This window comes from Magnolia sinica, chromosome 3, assembly GCF_029962835.1.
Source record: "Magnolia sinica isolate HGM2019 chromosome 3, MsV1, whole genome shotgun sequence".
In the NCBI taxonomy this organism is placed as follows: Eukaryota; Viridiplantae; Streptophyta; class Magnoliopsida; order Magnoliales; family Magnoliaceae; genus Magnolia; species Magnolia sinica.
Genome location: NC_080575.1, coordinates 30,141,910 through 30,162,364, shown reverse-complemented (window position 1 = coordinate 30,162,364; position 20,455 = coordinate 30,141,910). Strand labels below are relative to the sequence as shown.

Genomic DNA, 20,455 nt, shown 5'->3' with positions numbered 1-20,455 from the left:
CAGTTTTTCAATGGAAACTAAAACCGCATTAAAATTTGTGTCAATTCATTAGCAGCAGTAGAGATCCAGTCCAGATGCTCTATATTGAAAACCATGACTCTTTTTTTCTGATCAGTAAATGAAAACCATAATTTAAACTGCATTCACAGCATTGACCTGTAAAGCTGTTGCAGTCTCCAAAGCAACAGTAGGGCTAACAGCATTACTCCTTTTCACAAACTCCAAAAACCGATCATAACTTTCCATCAAGACCTACAACATTGCCCAATAAGAAAATGGTTAGAAGGAGAGAAAATCTAAAGATGGCTTCATAAAAATGACAAACAGTAAATCACTAAAGGGGTAAGAGCAAATTAAATGTTCCTTTCACCATAAACATATCTTGAACAGAAAACAATAGCAACATACAGAACAGAGAAAATCAATTAAAAGAAGGCATCAACAATGAAGATACAATTATGTGCAAAGAACAAAACAGTGAGGACTGCATCTGGAATAAACTCAATTTGGAATTCACTCTTATCATCATAACCACACAACATTACCTAGTACCTACTGTAAAGAACATAGTAGTTGGAGTTTTTTTTTATTTCATAGAATTCTAGAATCCCCTTGATATTCCAGAAATCCTCCAGATAGTTATGGATTGTAATCTTGTAATAGGGAGTTACTAGAATCTCGATATTCTAGATCATGAAACGCAATCTTGTAGACTTCATAGATTTCTAAAAACCTCCAAGATGATCTAAAGATTTCCTGGATAGACTTGAGAAGTCTACAAATAACCCTGTGATCTACCCATTCTAATCAAGCAATGAATTTCATTCACTTCCTTGCTTTCTCCTCTTTTTACAAACGGTTACCATGTATTTGAACAGGCAAAAGAGTCGGAATGTTGGTAACATCATCACACCACCATGTCAATTATCTCCATGACGCCCTCATGCCATCACCCAAAAACCCCCATAAGCCCACAATCGTTATCAAAGATATCCATGCTGCTACCATCATCACGCCGCAGCCACCATCATCATCAGGCCATCATCTTCACCTCCACACCAAAGTTGCAACTCAGTCATCTCCCTGACATTAGCCAGATTTCAGCTAGACAAGGCTATCCTCCTAAAGTTTGAATCTTTCAGCCCATATTCGAGCCTTATTCATCATCAAGATCAGAAAATGAGAGTGGAGCTGTGGAAGCACCAATGGATTGAGGCTTGTTGTTCTCACGATGTCAGAGACTGTAATATGATCAAAGGGAGCTCTAGTGTTGACCACAAAATTCATCTCTATGGGAAAAGATCAAAATGATTATGACGGGCTGATGATTACCACTGACATACTTGATTGGAAAAATTACTTGTACTATTCTCAGTCTGTTAAAATGCTCACTGGAGGCTGGAAGAAACTTGGGAATATTACCGGTAACGAGAAAGAGCATATTGTAGATGACCCACCCCACGATGACTAGGAACTTGGGTATATCACCCGATTAGAAGAGCATGTTGAAGATGACCCATCCCATGATGACTAGGAAAGTGACAAGCTAAAAACGATGTCATGGTTTAGCGTGATGTGTCATCATGCAGAATATTTTACCCTTTTTCATATGTAATTCTTATATAGTCATGTGGACTACCAAACTAGCTTCCCTCTCTATACTAATAAGAAAGTGTTAATAGAAGGAATACACACTAAGGTGGTAAACTCAAAAATGAGGTCTCAAAATTAAATTAAGTGCGGAAATCTTAAAGTACTGAATTTTAGTGCTTCTTTAAGTATTGAAAATATGTTTAGTAATTTGTCTGAAGAAAGTCCTATTATTTGAAAACAAGCACTTTTTTTCACAAATACTTGTTTGACAAACACAAACCACAAATGTCAGAAAATTGGCAAATTGTCATATTTGCTCCTATTGTCTCAATTAATATCTTTTGGAGAGTATGAGACAAACCTGCTATTGCCATGCCAGCAAATTTGGCATTCATATGCCCATCCATTGATTTTTTATTATTTTCCACTTGTGCATTCCAGCCAGAGAATGTCACTCAATTTATAGGTCCCTGAGGCACAAGATTCTGAACATGTGAAGCCCATCTTGACAATTGATTTGATAGTGGGGCCCACGATGCATATGGGATGCTCCTAATATCTCCCCGGTTGAAGATATTACGTATATTGTTTACAGAACACAATGCAAGTGATAGTCAACATTCAATTTTGAGTCGCGAGCTAAACATTGGAGTGTTAAGATCTCCAATTTCAAGATTATGGGGCATCAATGTTGGGGCCCATCGGAGTAACAGCCTCAACAAACCATGGGTCCCACCGTTTCACTAGCTTATTTTAGGGCATGCTCCTAAAATTGGAGCCATCTAGATCTCAAATGCACCACACCACAAGAAACAGTGATAACTAAACACCCACCATCGAAAACTTCTTGGGGGCCACAAGTTTTGGGTCAGCCTGATATTTGTATTTTCCCTTCATCCATGTTTGTGTGACCTAATCAAAAGTTGGACAGCAAATAAACATTACAGTGGGCCCTAGGAAGTTTTTAATGGTGGGCATTCAACCACCACTTTTCCTGTTGTGTGGTCCACCTGAGATTTGGATTGGCCACCTTTTTGGGCTCATGCCCTGACATAATGATCCAAAATGGATGGATGGCGTGGATTAAACACACATTATGGGGAGGGCCACAAAGCACCATCATTATGCAAATAGTGGTCCCTTGACAACTGACAAATCCGCCTCAGTATTGCAATCCACATCAGGACTCCTATGTCATGCTAAAAAGGTGGATCACCTTGATGTATGTGTGAAATCCACGCCGTCCCACCATTTTGCCAATTATTTTAGGGCATGAGCCCCAAAAAATGAGGCAAATACAAATCTCAAGTGGGTCACACCATAGGAAAGAATGGTAATTGAACGCCCTCAATTTAAAACTAGGGCCATAATGTTTTAGATCAAGCAGGTATGTGTGTTTTCCCTTCATCCAAGTCTGTGTGACCAAATAAACAAGCCGGATGAGAAATAAACATTAAAGTTGGCACTAGGAATTTTTTAATGGTGGGCATTCAATCACCACTTTGCATGTGGTGTGGTCCACTTGAGATTTGGATCGGCCTCTTTTTTGGGCGCATACGCTAAAATAATGGTCCAAAATGGATGGACGGCATGGATAAAACACATACATCATGGTTAGGCCCATAGAGCACCATCAGTATGCAATCCTTGTCCCTTGACGATGGACATCAGCCTTACCATGCATCAAGACTACTCACAATGTCATGTGCCATGCATTTAACAAAAAAAAAAAAAAAAAAAAAACAGTGACCCACCTTGATGTATGTGTGAAATCCACCTGGACCACCGTGTGCGTCAACCCATGCTAGGCCTAGGGCCCAAATTTCATGCCCGTCCGTGATTCTAGTGGACCACATAATTGAAAAGAGTATAGGCAACACTCACCATTGAAACAATTTCCATTCATGTGGTCCTCCTAAATAATGGTTGGGCCTGATGTTTTGTCCCTAGGCATAAATTTTAATGGGACACCTCATGGTTGGATTAGATTTGGTATGATCATCGTGGTGGGCCACATAAATATCAAGGATGGGCATCTCAACCCCAACTATTTACCATTTGTGGCCCATTGAACCAAGGACCCCCACGGTTTTTGTGCCATACAGCTAATTTGGGACGACGTAGCTGCTGGTCGGGGTGGATTTCCCATGGAGATCAAGGTTTGGCCCACCCGAGGGCAGCCCACTAATTTCCAATTCCGGTTTAAAAAATGGTTCAAAGTGCTTGTTCACCACAACTTAAAGACTTTACGAAGGTTTTATATTTATATGTATGCGTGTGTGTGTGTAAAAGCCTTTACGAAGGTAAACTGAGAGAGAGAGAGAGAGAGAGAGAGAGAGAGAGAGAGAAGAGGATGAGGAAGAGGAAAAGGAAGATGTACGAGCAACAACTCTTTTGATAATAGGAGGGTATAATTGTAATTTTGAAAAACTATCAAGGATATTTTCATTTAAAGTGGTATAAAGTTTAAATCCAAAATGACTTACTACATTCAACGATAGGTAATATAAGTCACGGCTGAAAGTTGGAAGAAAAAGAAAACATATTTTTTCAATAACAATGAAAATTAAGTACTTAATTCTTTAGATTTGTCAAACAATCTGAATTGTAAAAATTACTGAAAATTTTCAATTTTTCGTTTTAAGTGCTGACAATAAGTTTTATCAAACAGGCCCTAAGCTCTAATCTCCTCCCTCAACATGAGTAGTTTGAAGACATATTAGTGCGAACCACCGTTGACATCATCAACATGTACAAATTGACATCAACGATGTAAGGACAATTGTCCAATAAAGAAAAAATACACCTTCTAGCAAAGGATGATTTTAGAGGATTTTGGTTGCTCAGCATTGTCCCATTCCGATCCAGTTTGGTTTCTATACAGGCACACTGTGGTGTGATGTTTTGCCTATAGATATAGCCCACATCATCTTGGGTAGGCATTGGTTGTATGATAGGGACGCAACACCATTCGACCGCTTGAATACGTGTTCATTTATATATGAAGGCAAAAGGATTATCTTGAAGCCTCTCTCACCCAAAAGCACCCTAGAAAAGGAGGACGTCAAGAAAAGTAATCCTAAATATGTGGGGAAATTCCGATTTGAGTCTCTCCCTATAAAAAAATGCCAAGGAGTCTGACAAGGAAACTAAAGTTGATTTGACGGTGTATGGAGCTACCACCTAATTGCCCACATGGCAATTAAGGTCACACTTAAGGTTAGTATAGAGAAGCCACCTAATGCTACACCTAAGGGTAGTGTAGAGCTACCACCTGAGGAGAGTCCGGTATTGGGGGAGTCTAATGATGTTGTCCCAATGGATATATCGGATGAGCTTACACCCATACAGGACATTCATGCATTGACTTTACCAAACCTTCCTCACGATCAAATGAGTCCCGGGGAGGAAGTAGATTTGGAAAGACAAGAAGATGAGCCTAGGACCCCTATAGATGTCAAACCCATGTCAGTGCCCCATAGGCCCTCAGAGTCGGCACATGAATTTGCACGTCACATTCATGATTTGCATAGTGAGATCAAGAAGCGAATTAATTTAAGTAATGAAAAGTACAAAGCATTTGTTGATTCTCATTGTCGATTTCAGAAATTATAAGTAGGAGACTTATGTTATGGTTCGTATAAGGCCCAAACGATTTCCATAAGGAGTCGTTATAAAAATTGCAAGTGTGCAGGACCAAAAAAAATACTGAAGAAATTGGTCCTAATGCGTATGTAGTAAACCTTCCACCTACCATGGGAATTAGTTCTACCTTCAATGTGGAAGATCTAGTATGATATAGGGGTTCTACTACACCATCCGATCCATTTTCAAACTCTCACATAAACCATGAACTAATCCCTAACCATGGCCATTACCTGACCTCTTCTCAACTTTTACCACCCGTACCATCCATACCTGCGAGAAGAGAGGAAATAGAGGATATTTTAGAGAAGCGGTTTCCACTAGACATGGAAGAAATCAGAATTACTTGGTCAAGTGGAAGGAAAGGTCGGTGTTAGATTGCACGTGGATCACAAAAACAGAGCATTTACGACTTGACCTCGACATCCTGGAATGTTATCAGAGTTTTATTTCGCCAAAGACATATCTTTCTCAGCCGGATGAAGACATCTAAGTACCATTCAAGGTCTACCAGAGGGGAAGGAGATCATCACCAGTTTCCCTATGAATGGATGACCACTACGTGGGCCAGAGTGGACTGTTTTGAAGACCCCACATGCATTTGATGCATCTTCAAAGACCCTACACTAGGAAGATGCACATGGGTTGCATTCTTGAGAAGTTTGGACCGTTGGATTGACTGCACGCATCGATCAGATCGTTGGATCACGCACGATGGGCCTTTGGACCACTCTTGATCGTGGACCACCCTATCGACCACGAATTGTTTGGGATAGTTTAGATTTATTTGTTTCGAGTAGGTTTTGTTATTTATTTTATTATTTTTGGATTATTTTACGTTTTACTTGAGATAGTTTTTTATGAGAATTCTTTCCCAAGAGAGGTTTTTTGTAAAAGTCTTATTCTGAGACTATAAACGATTTGAGGGGGGGTGGTTGAAGCCCTAATGCCATTATTTTGAAAAAAAAAAAGAACTTCGTGTTTTCTCTTCTTCATGTGATTTAGAGCTTAGGTGTGGTGTGATTTCATTCCCCATTCAACGAAGGTGTGAGGCTTCCCATCTATCATCTTTATTCTCTCTTCCTTCTTATCCAAAAGAGGTATTTTCTCATAACTTCATCTTTCTTCTTCCCTTCCCATCCAAATCAACTTTTTTTTCAACTTTTCATCATCCAACTTCAACCCCAACTGAACCCAACCATTGAGGACCCCAAAACCTTAGCCAACAACCCACACATGTGATCGTACAGCCAGTGTTTGAGTTGTCGGTATCGCTACAAGTTCGCCGGTTGGGGATAAAGAAACAATATCGCTATCGCCAATAATATCGTCAATAACAAGAAATGTGGGAGAAACATGAGAAAACATGGAGAAAATGGTGGAATTTTTCAATGAAACTTCAGGAGATGTTTAAATACACATTTGTATATTTATGAATAAAAAATTTGTAAAAAAAAAAAATGCATACATAATACGTTTCCATTTAATGGGGGCCTAAAACACGTTAGCGTAAGAAATCACTTTAATAATAAATCTCATTAAACCAATTGACAAGCAAACAAACATTTATAATCATCCAAACATTATACATCAATGTATAAATAAGCATATAAACACAACACACATGCATCATGCATGATGATCCAACCATCCATCCATCCATCCCATCCAATCATCCAAACACCCATCCCATCTATCCATCCAACCATCCATCCCATCCAATCATCCAAACACCCATCCCATCTATCCATCCAACCATCCATCCCATCCATCCATCTAACCATCCCATACAATCATCCAAATACGCATCCATCCTTTCTGTCTGTCCATCCAACCGTCCATCCAACCATCCCATCCATTCATCCCATCTATCCATCCAACCATCCATCCATGCAACCATCCAACCATCCCATCCATCCATCCCATCTATCCATCCATCCATCCAACCTTCCATCCATCCATCCATCCCATCCCATCCCATCCAATCAACCATCCATCCATCCCTCCCATCCAACCATCCCCTCCCATCATCCATCCATCCATCCAATCCATCCAACCATTCGTCCAACCATCCAGTGATCTCATCCACCTATCAATCCCATCCAATCATCCAAACATCTATCCATCCGTGTAACCATCCCGTCCAATCATCCAAACATCCATCCATCCATCCAATCATCCATTCATCCATCCCATCTATCCATCCATCCAATCATCCAACCATCCATCCCATTCAATCATACAAACAACCATCCATCCAATCAACCAACAAACCATCCCATCATCCATCCATCTAATCAACCAACCAATCATCCCATCCCATCATCCATCCATCCATCCATTCCTCCATCCATCCAACCATCCATCCCACTTTCTATCCAACCATCCATCTTACTATCCATCCAACCATCCATCCAACTATCTATCCAACCATCCCATCCAACCATCCATCCCATCTATCCATCCCATTCAATCATCCAAATATCCATCCATCCCATCTTCCCATTCAAACATCCATCCATCCCATCCATTTATCCAACCATTCAATCCCATCTACTTTGTATCTTTTTTTATAAGGTTTTCTTTGAAATGTAAAATTTTCATGTAAAATGGTGGTGACACATTCTAAGTAAATGGTGCAAAACTCAAAAGATAAGTTGATTGTTAAGCTTTTATGCTAAGTGGCGGTGAACTGTTCTTATTAATGGTGGAAAACTTACACTTTAAAACATAACTTAAAAGTTAAGTGGAAGTTTTTTTTTTTTTTTTTTGTAAGGTGGTGGTGAACCATTATTATTAACAGTACGAAACTCACATTTTAAACTGAACTTAAAAGAAAAGCTTGAAACAAAAACCCCTCGAATGAAGGCCCTCTTTCAAAACCCCAACTCAGCAGCCGCAAGCACCCTTCCATAATAACTCTTTCCTGTAAACATGAATTTGCCGAAATCAACTCCCCAAGTAAGATCCGAAGTTGGATTGTCAACATCTAGGTTGTTAATTTTTTCATTTTCCTGATTATTTTTTTTATTTTTTTGCAAAGAGTCGTCTGTTGATAATTGCATCAATAACTAGTTAAAACTTCTGATATTTATCGATTTAATTCGCAAGAAGAGGTAGTTGGCTACAATTCTGAATAGGTAGGTAGGCGATTTTATCGCAATAAATTCAAATCATCATTTTCGACGAAATATCGTCGATATTGTCTAGAAAATCAGAAGAGACGAAAAAAGGGGGTTTCGGTGTTGCTAAGCTGGTGACACCGAAATTATCGGCGATATTATCAACAATTCGCCAATAATGGGAACACTGCGTACAGCCACACGTGTGAGCCCCTAGGCTGACCGTACAAACAACCCCTCAATCCCTTGATTTTCACTTGATTCCCCCATCAAAACCCATTGATTCCTCATCCCTAACCCTACCCTAAACCCTATATCCCTAATTTACTATTTTCCCCAAATTCCAAAATCCCCAAACTCTAGAATCCTAATTTCCAAATTAACATAAAACCCCAAACCTCCAACCAATTAAATCCCTAATTCCCCTCAAATAATACCCATGCCCCAAAATCCCTTAGCCAATTAAACCATGTAAACCCTAATTTTACATTTTCCCTCAAATTCCTCAAACCCTAGGTTAACCTACATTCTAATTGAGCAAACCCTAGGTAGTTATAGTCCTTCCCTTTTGAAATAGACTTGTTCTTATGCTAATTGGGTGTTCTTACATCCATTAGATCCTAATTTCTAGTATTTAATGATCATGCATGTCGTAGTTTCTTGATTGTGGCCTAGACTATTCATAGTTTTATGTTGGATTCTTAAGATATTTGATGATTTTGGCATGATTTGTGATTTTGATTATTTAATTTAATTTGTTGATTGATCTCACTTCACCGTTTATCCACATGCATGCGTCCTACATCAGGCAAATCGGAACAGGACTGATAAGCGACTACTAAATCCTAAGGACTGATTAGGAATGGGAGTGATTGGGTCTAATGGGTATTAGCGGACAAAGGATTAGGGTTTAAAGTTAAAAATAATAATAATAATTGGGATTTGGAAGTGATGTGATAAGGGTTTAGGGTTGTTTGACAGGACCTCAAGTGTTGCAAGTGGGTTTTGGAATGAATGACTGCATTTAGTGGTTTGGAGTGATTTAGGATTTTGAATAGCATATGAATGAGGGATTACAGGTGGTGAGGTTTAGGTTTGTGTGGTTTGGTTTGGTGTGGTTAAGTTTATGACCAATCCAATGAGGTTCATAGTTATGCAATAAGAAGGATATGAAGAGAAAAAAAAAATGGACACAAAGACAGGTTAAACTTTTAGATGTACACCTTTTAGGACCCACGCCCAAGTTGGCCTCTAATATCATGAAGATCAGAACTCTCTCAAGTCTCACCTAACAACTAGAGAGAGTGGGTGCATTCTCCATACATAATAGTTAGCAATATATTAACATCGGAAACAAGTTAAGGTTATTGGAATAGGCAAGACATCAATAACAGAATACAAACAAAAGCAAGCAGAGGTTTACACATGCAATTCATCATTAGAATGAATGCAAGATCACTCGATCAACAGACTGAAAATTTCTGGTGATAAAAACAAGACAAATGAGTACATCATTCATGGATGCAAGGAGTTTCCACAATTTAAACTCCTAAAAGGTTCATAGTTGTGCAATAAGAAGGATATGAAGAGAATGAGTACATCATTCATGGATGCAAAGAGTTTCCACAATTATCATCCAGATTATTTTGTGATTGATTCATATTCTACAAATCATATTCTACAAATTAAAAGGTGAGAGAGTGCACAAACAGCACCGTGACATGGCATGGAGCAATTGTTGCTGAAAGCCGCCAATCCACATCATCTCCAATTGGTGAGTGTACAAAATTAGCAGCTAACGCATTCACCTTTGTCTCACTGCTGACACTCTGCAATACAAATCATGTAACATGTATATAATGGAAATGAGCATCCAGAAAACAACACAAGCGGAAACATCCAAATAACGAAAAAGCAAACCTCTGCCAGCGATCCTTCAGGAGCAGATAAGCCATAGAACCTCAATGACACATCACAATGGGTGCTCCTATGATAGAACTTAGTGCTGACTTGAAGCTGTTCAAATCTACCACAGAGAATCTCTGTCTGATTGATACTGATGATCCTAGTAGCAGCCTGCTGGATAGAGACATTTACCAAGAACTGTATCATATTTTGCATATCCTTTCCTGAGAGAAAAGTCGTTTCCTCATCAGGCTGGTAACTCAATATTTTATTGATAGCATGCCATTCTTCTTTAGTTAATCTTTCTTCTCCCAACTGTGATTCCTCAGAATCATTCACGGTTAATGGATCTTGAGAAGTACGCCTGAAAAAAGTGCAAGAAATATAGGTATGTCGAAAGAAATGGACAGTGATTGCCGAAGAAATCATCAATGAAGCATGCAGCAAATAAGCAGACAAGAAATACACAATTGACCACAACACAGCACTTCAATCATAACCAAAGTTGGAGAAACAAAAGGGCACTGTGCTTCCTACAAACCATCCAAAAGACCACCAGCTCCTTTTCATATGACTCTTTTGTTGAGCTGCCTCCTTTGATTTTACAGTTTCAACCTTTGCATGTGCAAGCAACCTGAAAAGACAATCTCCGAAAGCTCAGTGCACAGGTAAGGACATGAACCTAACATGATCCAGCTTGATTCAGAAGCAGTGTTCAGAGTATCAGTATCATTGCATGTATCAAAGACTGGGAATACAGAAATATGCATCTATATCGCTGATATTATCGTCGATACCCAGAAAAATGACGCTAAGGGAAACATTGGAGAAACATTGAGAAAAAAGTAGAACTTTTTAGTGAAACTTCAGAAGATGTCAAAAGACACATATTCACACATTTAAGAATCAAAATATTGCAAAAAACGACTATGCATAATAAATTTCCATTTCATAGGAGCCCAAGCCATGTGCATTGGGAAAAAAAAAAAACAGTGCAATTATAACCAAAATAAGTTTATGTCATCCAAATACCGTACAAATATATTGTAAGTAATAAAACATAAACAAAAATGTGTGATCGAAATAAACCTAAAGAACAAATTTCCCAAAAGCAATCCTAAAAAAGATGAAAATTCATTTTTTTTTTTAAATTTTTTAGGAATTTCTCACAAATTTTCGGGTCTCCCTGGTATCACAAATAATATCATTAGTATCAGCAATAATATCACCGATATCACCAATACTAGGGAAAATATATACTAGGCTTGAGCAAAAATATTGATTTGGCATTTTTTTGTATTTACGGACTATTTTCATCCTATTTTTAAAAATTAGGAAAATCAATTTTTTCAATCTTTTTCTGTTTGAATGGTTGAATATGATATATTAATGATAGTAGAACATATAAATGTGGACCGTTGCACCACAAGAAACACGTTCAAAATTATAAATGAATGCATATTTGAAATATTGAAAATTTTCTGGATTTAATAGATATTTTTTCAATTTTTTTTGGAACAATAAAATTTATGACCATTACAGGGGCTATCGGCCCACCTGTAACGGTATTGATAATGGCGGGCACCATTACGCCCACCATTACCGCAACGGAACACCTTGTCGGCAATATTATTGATGACATCGCCGATAATTGGAACATTGATCAGAAGTACTCTAAAAAAAATGAGTTAAGAAGTAAATGCAAACACACCTCCATAAAAGAATTACTTTAGAATCGAGATCTTTCTCAATATGTCTAATTTCAGAATTTTCTGCTTTAGACAACTGTTGGAGAGAAGTTGCATATAGTTGAATATAGCGTCTGCGGAGCTGACAAAGATTCCGAATTTTGACCCAGGAGAACAAGTAGCTGAAACAAGGAGGAAGCAAATGAACATTTGTGAATTGTAAAATAGCATGAACACAACGACAAGCAATAGAAATATTAACATCCATCCTAACACACAGATGAAAATTCAAAATGAAACAAGTAAAGCCATCTCTAGAAGTTAATCAAATCAAATCAGAGACAGGTTCTCGTGACCAATGTTGTCATATGCGATCGCAGAAGCGCCTTACACCATCACATACGCCATTTTGGACATAGTTATGCAACTGTGCTATTGCGTACAAAGTATGCGATGGCATAACTTCCCAATGGTTAGATCTCTCTCTCTATCTATCTACAATATTCTCATATCTTAATCTCTCACTGTATTGCTCTCATTCTCTCTTAAAATGATATTCATAAAATTTATATGTTTTTCGCATTTTTTTGTATATGCATTCATTTGAGTAGTTAGTTGACTTGTTATAGACTTGGTCTAATTAAACTATAAAAAACAATTCCCGACACTAGTAGTCTCTTTACTTAATTTTTCATATGTTTTTTTATCATTTTTCTTGAATTTTTAGATTATTTTAGGGTTGTGTCAATGCATATGCAATTATGGCATCGCAAAAGCGCACAGCTCCCTTGGACCGCACAAGATCGCTTATGCCATTTGACAACATTGCTCGTGACTAAATAAAATTTCAAAGCAAGGATATCAGAAGTATTGCACTAAAGACAAGTTGATCATATAGTGCCATATGATCTTTTGTTTATTAAAATGATAGAAGAAGTAAATAAATACCACATCTTTTTCTGTTGGAGACCAGCCTGAGCAGCATAATGCCACCATGCATATGGATCCTCCAAAACTGTCACCACGGGTCTTAAGTGAGAGACATCAACACGTGTTCTGTATCTTGAAAAGACTTCGAGAAGTTTTATGCCATCATGATACTGAGCCTGAGAGATTTTTAAAAATAAAAAAACAAAACAAAAAAAAAAAAAAAAAGATAGGGAAAAATGTTGAGCGCAAATTTTTTTCTTTTTCATCGACGTAATAAAAGCGAACAAGTGAAAAATTAAAACCATCCATAGGTGTGAGGAATGGGTTGAGGACTAAAGATAGCACCTCTGAAATAGTTAAAGAAACATCACTCAGAACAAGAGATGCCTTTTCAAAAGGTATCTCGGCGTCCTTCCTTTCTTGCTTTCCAAGACGATGATACTTTAGTACTCCATTGATTGGCGAAACCAAGTATTTACGATTCAGAGCCCAAACTGAACCCAATCCAGGATCAGATGCTGATTCATTGATTCCATCTTCAAATATCTATAAAAAGAAAATTTTGTCAAATGCCAAAATAACTGTCATCACACAATAAACTTAGTTGACATAAAGATTCTTAACAACAAGAATGTCACAGACTCAAGACTTGCAAGGGACTAACCTCTATCCATTTCTTGGGACTCAGGTCATCCCAATTATTATCCAGCTTCCAAGGATTACTGTCAGAATCATGATAGACAGCCAGCCTCTGGAGTTGTAATGACTAAAACAAGGACAACAATTGATTTGTCAGTCTAGGTAGGGATAGAATAATGTCAAGATCTCTAGTATATGGAACAAAATACAGAATCCAGAGAAATTTATCAAAATAACAAGTATAAAAATATTGATGATATAAGTAAAAGGAGATGTACAATGTCACAAAAATAATAATAATAATAATATTCTTAAATTCATCAGCAACTTGAAATTTCTTCCAGTATCTTCATCCTTTGAAATTTAATAAGTTAATTTACCAATATTTTACAGGAAGCTGCTAATGAATCAAGAATATATAGAACTAATGAGTGAATAATAACAAAACGAAGACTCCTTGGACTGCTGAACTGTATCAAGAGTAAACAAAAGTTTTTTTTTTTTTTTTTTTTTTGCTCTTTTCGGTATAAGAATAAAACTAAAGGGGCCCAGGCCAGCGCCCTAATTAAGTTGGTGCCACATAAAGAAACCAGACATCATCAGATATACACTAGCATTTAGCTCATCACTCTGGCAATGTCTCCAAGTGCTCGAAAGATTAACTCTGCAGACGTATAAAACATGTAATACAAAGAGAATTCACGCTGGACCTAAGACATAACAGGTGCTTCAAGAGAATTTCACAGACCAAAATGCATAAGATAAAGAAGTAACCTAAAAGAAACAGGACCAGCTGGGCAAACATAAACACGAGTATAACAATTGCCCTTGAGTGCTATACTTTGAATGCGTGGATACCTAATAGCAATGTTTCAAAACCTGGACCGGACAGGACAGTCAAAGGCTGCTAGAAGGGCCTTAAAAGCAAAGCATGTGTTGTTGTAAGAAATCAGTCCAACCATCCCATAGGTCAGGCCTTAAAAGCATGTGTTATTGTAAGAAATCAGTCCAACCATCCCATCCGACCTATTTAATAATCCAACCTTCCAGTCAAACATCCATTGATATTACAAAATATCAACAACACATGATATTGCACAAAGAAATCATCAACAATTAGAAAGGAAGTGAAAGATTGCGGTCTCGATATCGAGGATGTTGCGATATCGATAATATCGAGCTATTATCAATATTATCAATGACAAATTGAACACTACATACAACCATGTGCCCATGAAAAATAAAATAAAATAAATTTTTTCTAATAAAAAAAAATTTGATTATATCAATACGTTGGCAATATTATTGAAATATCGTCGATACAAGCATTACCTAGAATTTACATAGTTGAAAATATTGGCGATATCGATGCATTGGCAATACAAGTGACACTTAGAATTTACATAGTTGAAAATATTGGCAATTGCGTTATCGGTATCGCTACCAGTGTTATCGATATCGTTGAGCTGGAGACAAAGATAATATCGGAGATGATTCAAATATTGCGTGAGTGTGACATCCAAACCATTGAATAGCTCGACCTCACCATGAGGATCACCTGGTGAACAATCAGCTCATTTCACTCATCAAAAAGGCCACGACATACAAAAACATGGAAACCGCTGATATATATATATATATATATATATATATATATATATATATATATATATATATATATATAAAATACGAGAATGCCTCACCTGACGTGTGGATAGAATTCATTTTCTACACAAGGTGATCCTCATAGCAGGGACACATACTTAGACAGGTTCGCATATAGGATGCACACACACAATTGGGATCACGCACATGAACTCCTCTCAAAAGGTAGTGATGCACTTATTTATAAAATTAAACAACAGATTACCTTCATGAAGCAGTGATACAGCAGTGTAACTTCTTCTAAACCTCTTTGCGTATGTTGTGGGAAGAACTTGCATTCTATCAAAGAGAAATATTCAATATTCATATGAGGTCATGCAGAGATGTTCTTTTGACTCAAGATAAGTATTCAGCGTTTCGGTGGTCATGTGCGATCGCATATGAGCATATTTGTGGGGCGATCGCATATGCGGCAGTGGCATATGCGATCCCTGCACATATGCGATCGCATATGCCACATGTGCCAGCATATGCGATGTATGCGATCGCATACTGCATATGCGATCGCATAATGGCCAACGGTCAGATGTCTGAACGTTTTTTGACCTTATTTTTTTAAAATCCGGATTTTTTTCTCTATAAATATGCATTCTAAGCATTCCTACATGCAAAAAAAGCTCAAACTCTCTCTCTATTCTCTATTTCTCTTACTACATCCTCTCTTATATATTTCTAATTCCAACTTCTAAGCACTCTACAATCTACATTCTACATCCACTCCTCTCCATCCATATTCCATTTCCATATTTCTTTTCTTTTCTTTCAATTTTCAAGAATCAAGAATCAAGAAAGGGTACAAGAATCAAGAATCAAGAATCCAAGATACATGATACATCATACCATCCATATTCAAGAATCAAGATTCAAGAGTCAAGAGACTCCTCACTCCTCTCCAATCTCCATCTACTAAGTTTTCTAAGTTCTAACTTCTAAGTTTCTAATTCTACCAACTTCTTTCTATCATTTTTTTAAATTATTATTTTGTTTGTTAATTGATTTGTTACTTTGTTAGTTGTTAGTTGCTAGTTATTACAACTTACAAGTTTGAAGGCACAACTTACAAGTGACAAGTTACAACTTACAAGTTACATCTTACAAGTTACAAGTTACAAGTACAAGCTACAACAAGAATTCAAGAATCAAGATCAATACTCAAGTGACGGGGCAAAGGTGAAGAGAAGACAAGTAGACAACTTAGACAAGAATTTGGAAGTTGAAAGTTGAAAGTTGGGAACCTCTTTTAGATTTGTAATTTTAATTTTATTTGTGTGGAAATCTCTCTCTCTCTCTCTCTCTCTCTCTCTCTCTCTACAAGTGTAACTCAACTCTCTCTTTTTCTCAATTTCTTTTCCCTCTTCTTCTCCCTTTCTACAAGTGTAAGTGTGTAACTCAACTCTCTCTCTCCCTCTTCTTCTCCCTTTCTAGTTTCTACAAGTGTAAGTGTGTGCGTCTAAGTGTAACTCTCTCTCTCTCTCTCTCTCTCTCTCTCTCTCTCTCCCCCAAGTCCCATCTCTTTAGGCTCTTTAGTCTTTACTCTTACTTACTCTCTTAGATCTACTTCTTTCTTACTTCTTAGTTCTTCTTCTTAGTCTCTTACTTTACTTTAGTTTTCTTTTTATTTGTAGTTTACTTTCTAGTTTCTAGTTAGTAGCTAGCTAGTTACTTTTTAGTGCTAATACACACACCACCATCCACCATCATAATGTCTTCTTCCCAATCTTCCTCTTTGAAGCCCAAGTCGAATGACCCGGGTTGGAAGTATGGGCACTACCGTAGTGCTACTGAAAAGACTCACATAGTATGTGAGTTATGTGAGTATGTGAGTTCCGGTGGCATTGCAAGGCACAAGCAATACCTTGCACATTTACCGGGGTCAAATGCAAAAGCATGCAACAAAATTACTCTAGAAATCCGAAGGGAGATTGTGGAGTATATGGAAAAACAATCAAGAAAGAAATGCGATAGTGCCCTACGTCAGGAGGAATATCTGGAACAAGATGCATATGAAGATATAAATGTAGTTAATGTAGATGAAGCTAATCTCACTCCCCCTACTTCAACAAGCCGATCTAGACCACAAGTACAACCATCGAAAAGAGCCCGAGGGCATGGGCCCATAGATAGATGGTGTAGACCACACCCCGAGGATGTGGTCGACCAAAGGGGAAGGGCCGGCTCAAACAACTTTAGAGAACTGGTATAAACAAAAAGATAGGAAAACCACAATTCAATATATTGCTAAGTGGTTTTACCAAATTAGCATTGCTTTCAACACCGTTAAATCGAAAAGCTTCAAAGTAATGATTGAGGCTATAGGTCAATTTGGACCTGGGCTTAAACCTCCTTCACATCATGAAATGATATGGACATGCCTAAAAACTGAAGTTGAATATACACAATCATTCATAGCTGAATATAGGGAATCATGGAAAATATATGGTTGTTCTCTAATGGCCGATGGATGGACCGATAGATCCGGTCGGTCTCTCATTAACTTTTTGGTAAATTGTTCAACTGGGACAATGTTCTTGAAGTCAGTAGATGCGTCGGGCCATTCACACACAGGAGAATATTTATTTAACTTACTAGATAGTGTAGTTGAAGTAATAGGTGAGGACTACGTTGTACAAGTAATTACAGATAACGCAGCCTCGTATGTAATGGTCAGTCGTCTTCTTATAAAGAAGAGGCAACATTTATTTTAAACCCCCTGTGCGGCCCATTGTATTGATCTTATGTTAGAAGATATATGTAGATTATTTATAAATGTGATTGCAAGGGCTAGAAGAATCCCGGTCTTTATGTACAAACACGCCCTTCTTCTTAGTAGAATGAGAAAACACATTAGGGGTAACTTGCTACGTCCAGCAGTCAGCCATTTCGTTACAGCCTTTTTAACACTACAAAAGCTACATGTAAAGAAATCAGAACTTAAAAGCTTTGTAGTGTCGGCCGATTTTACAAGTGGGCCTTGGTCAAAGAAGGCTGAAGGAAAACGGGTTCAACAAACAATTCTTTCTCAAAGTTTTTGGACTCAAGTGGTAAAGGTGCTAAAATCATCCGAGCCCTTACTCACTGTGTTGCGATTGGTGGACGGGGATGAGAAGCCCGCAATGGGCTACATATATGATGCGATGGAGAGGGCAAACAATAAGATCATGAACCATTTTAACTATAGAGACTGTGATTACAGGCCAATTTTAGATATTATAGATAGAAGATGGGGCAGCCAAATGTCATCCCCATTGTATTCGGCTGCTTACATCCTTAACCCAGCCTGTTTATTCACTTCTGCTGATCCAGCAAAAGCACTAACTATGCATATGGTTGGATTTATTGATGTCTTGGAAAGAATGATTCCAGATAGAGGAGAACAAGACAAGATCTCAACTTTGCTGGACTTCTACACAAAAAGTGAAGGGATATTCTCAAGGGATATCGTAATAAGACATCGGACAATGAAATTACCCAGTAAGTACTTCTATGAATGAATGTTAGTGTACTGTCAACTGTGTACTAAACTCTTAAAAAAAGTTTTTCTACAAAGTATCTCTAAAAGACTAAGACTCTAACCTATTCTTAAACTACTTTTCTCAGCTGATTGGTGGGCTGCCTATAGAGTGGACCCGAACAAGAAGGATCCAGCTCTAAAAAAGCTGGCTATGAAGATTCTTGGACTCACGTGTTCTGCCAATGGTTGAGAGCGCAATTGGAGCACGTTCGAGGCGATAAGTTTAGACTGTTTACTAACTGTTTTGTTTTTTTGTAAACTTTAATTTTTTAGAGGCCTAAGCTAAATTAATTAGCTAAATATCTAATACCAAATGCGCTTTCTTTCTTGCAGATTCATACCAAGAAAAGGAATCGCCCTGAGCTAAAAAAGCTCAACGACTTGGTTTTCGTTCAATACAATCAAAAATTGCGAGAACGATTCCAAAGTATGAAAGAAAAGCCCGGTTTCTTTGACCCTATCTGCTTAGACGAGTTGGATGCAGATAACGAGTGGCTCGTAGAGACGGAGGACCCGGTATTTGCTGGAGAGGAGCTGACATGGGCACAAGTTGAAGATGCTACATATCACCCGAAGGCGAAGGACGGGGGGGAGCCGGGGGGCGAGTAGTAGCCGTCAACCCATTGATGAGATTGAGGAGATTGAAGAAGGAGAAGGTGATAATGATGATCAAGCTAAAGATCATCCACCATTAGATGTTGATGAAGTATTAGTACGTACAGATGATGAAGAAACGGAAGAAGAAGAAGTGTATGTGGAAGAAGGAGATGACTCGAATGATGATGAGGATGATGGTGGTGGTGGTGGTGGACCTGGTGGTGATGTGCCACAATGGATGCTAGATCAATGTTTATGATTAATGATTATTGATTTAGATAAATAAAATAATAAATACATAACTTCTTAATTTTGTTTAATGCTTGTCTCATAAGTCTAAGTGTGTTGATGTTGATGTTGTTGATTGTTGATACTTGATAACTTGATATTTATAACTTGATATATTATGTATTGTATCATGTACATGTAGTGTCGAATGTTGAATATGGATATTTCATATTTCATATTTGTTATTGTTAAATGTAAAATGTTAATTGTTAAGATTTAAGAAGTTAACTAACTATATTGTAATTTGTAAATGTATCACTATCATATGTATGTAATTGGTTGGTTTTGTTTTTTTACTTAAATTAAATGTATTCATGTCCCAATGACATATAATAATTTATTTTGATTTTTCTGATTTTTTTTGAATTTTTTCTGATTTTTTTAAAAAATTTTTGAAAAAATGCGAAAAAAAAATGCGACCGCATATGCGATTGTGCGATCGCATATGCGCACACACATATGCAATCGCACAGGATTGCATATGCTTTTTGACAACATCGGTGTTTCCTTTACTTGCTAGTCTTCAACTTGATAATGTTGGATGATAATGTTATTGTCAAATGTGGGCCTAAATGTCCCTGTCATGTGCACACGACATCCAACCAATCTAACAAGCTGGCCCCACCATGAAGAACACATGATGCAAAAATTAACCAATTTATGTGGGCCACAACATACAAAACAATGAACAACCGTCATTATGGTCAAAGCAGAAGTGTACAACCTAATGAGTGGATGAGCAAGATACTTTCATCATTTGTTTTTCATGGTGGGGCCAACCACATGGGTGGTGGGGGATGGCCAATATATTTGACTGCATGGTAAGTGACCATGCAGCCATTGTTCCTAATATTGCTGATATAATATTGGCA

The 20,455-nt window shown here is 37.6% G+C and overlaps 2 protein-coding genes across 2 annotated transcripts in view; one reads left to right on the top strand and one right to left on the bottom strand.

The window, feature by feature from the left end:
* LOC131239768 (uncharacterized) overlaps positions 1-20,455 on the bottom strand; it is a 226,098-nt gene that overhangs the window by 163,222 nt on the left and 42,421 nt on the right. The window contains exons 9-16 of the mRNA XM_058237630.1: positions 13,548-13,649; positions 13,229-13,429; positions 12,902-13,059; positions 11,977-12,135; positions 10,807-10,899; positions 10,281-10,629; positions 10,076-10,189; positions 157-252 (exon numbers count right to left, since the gene is read on the bottom strand). Coding sequence (XP_058093613.1) covers positions 157-252; positions 10,076-10,189; positions 10,281-10,629; positions 10,807-10,899; positions 11,977-12,135; positions 12,902-13,059; positions 13,229-13,429; positions 13,548-13,649 — 1,272 coding nt within the window. The remainder of the gene's footprint in view (positions 1-156; positions 253-10,075; positions 10,190-10,280; positions 10,630-10,806; positions 10,900-11,976; positions 12,136-12,901; positions 13,060-13,228; positions 13,430-13,547; positions 13,650-20,455) is intronic.
* Positions 17,571-18,927, top strand: LOC131239769 (uncharacterized). Its single transcript, XM_058237631.1, has 2 exons — positions 17,571-18,658; positions 18,785-18,927. Exons 1-2 carry the CDS (start codon positions 17,923-17,925, stop codon positions 18,886-18,888), a joined length of 840 nt encoding a protein of 279 aa, XP_058093614.1. The 5' UTR covers positions 17,571-17,922; the 3' UTR covers positions 18,889-18,927.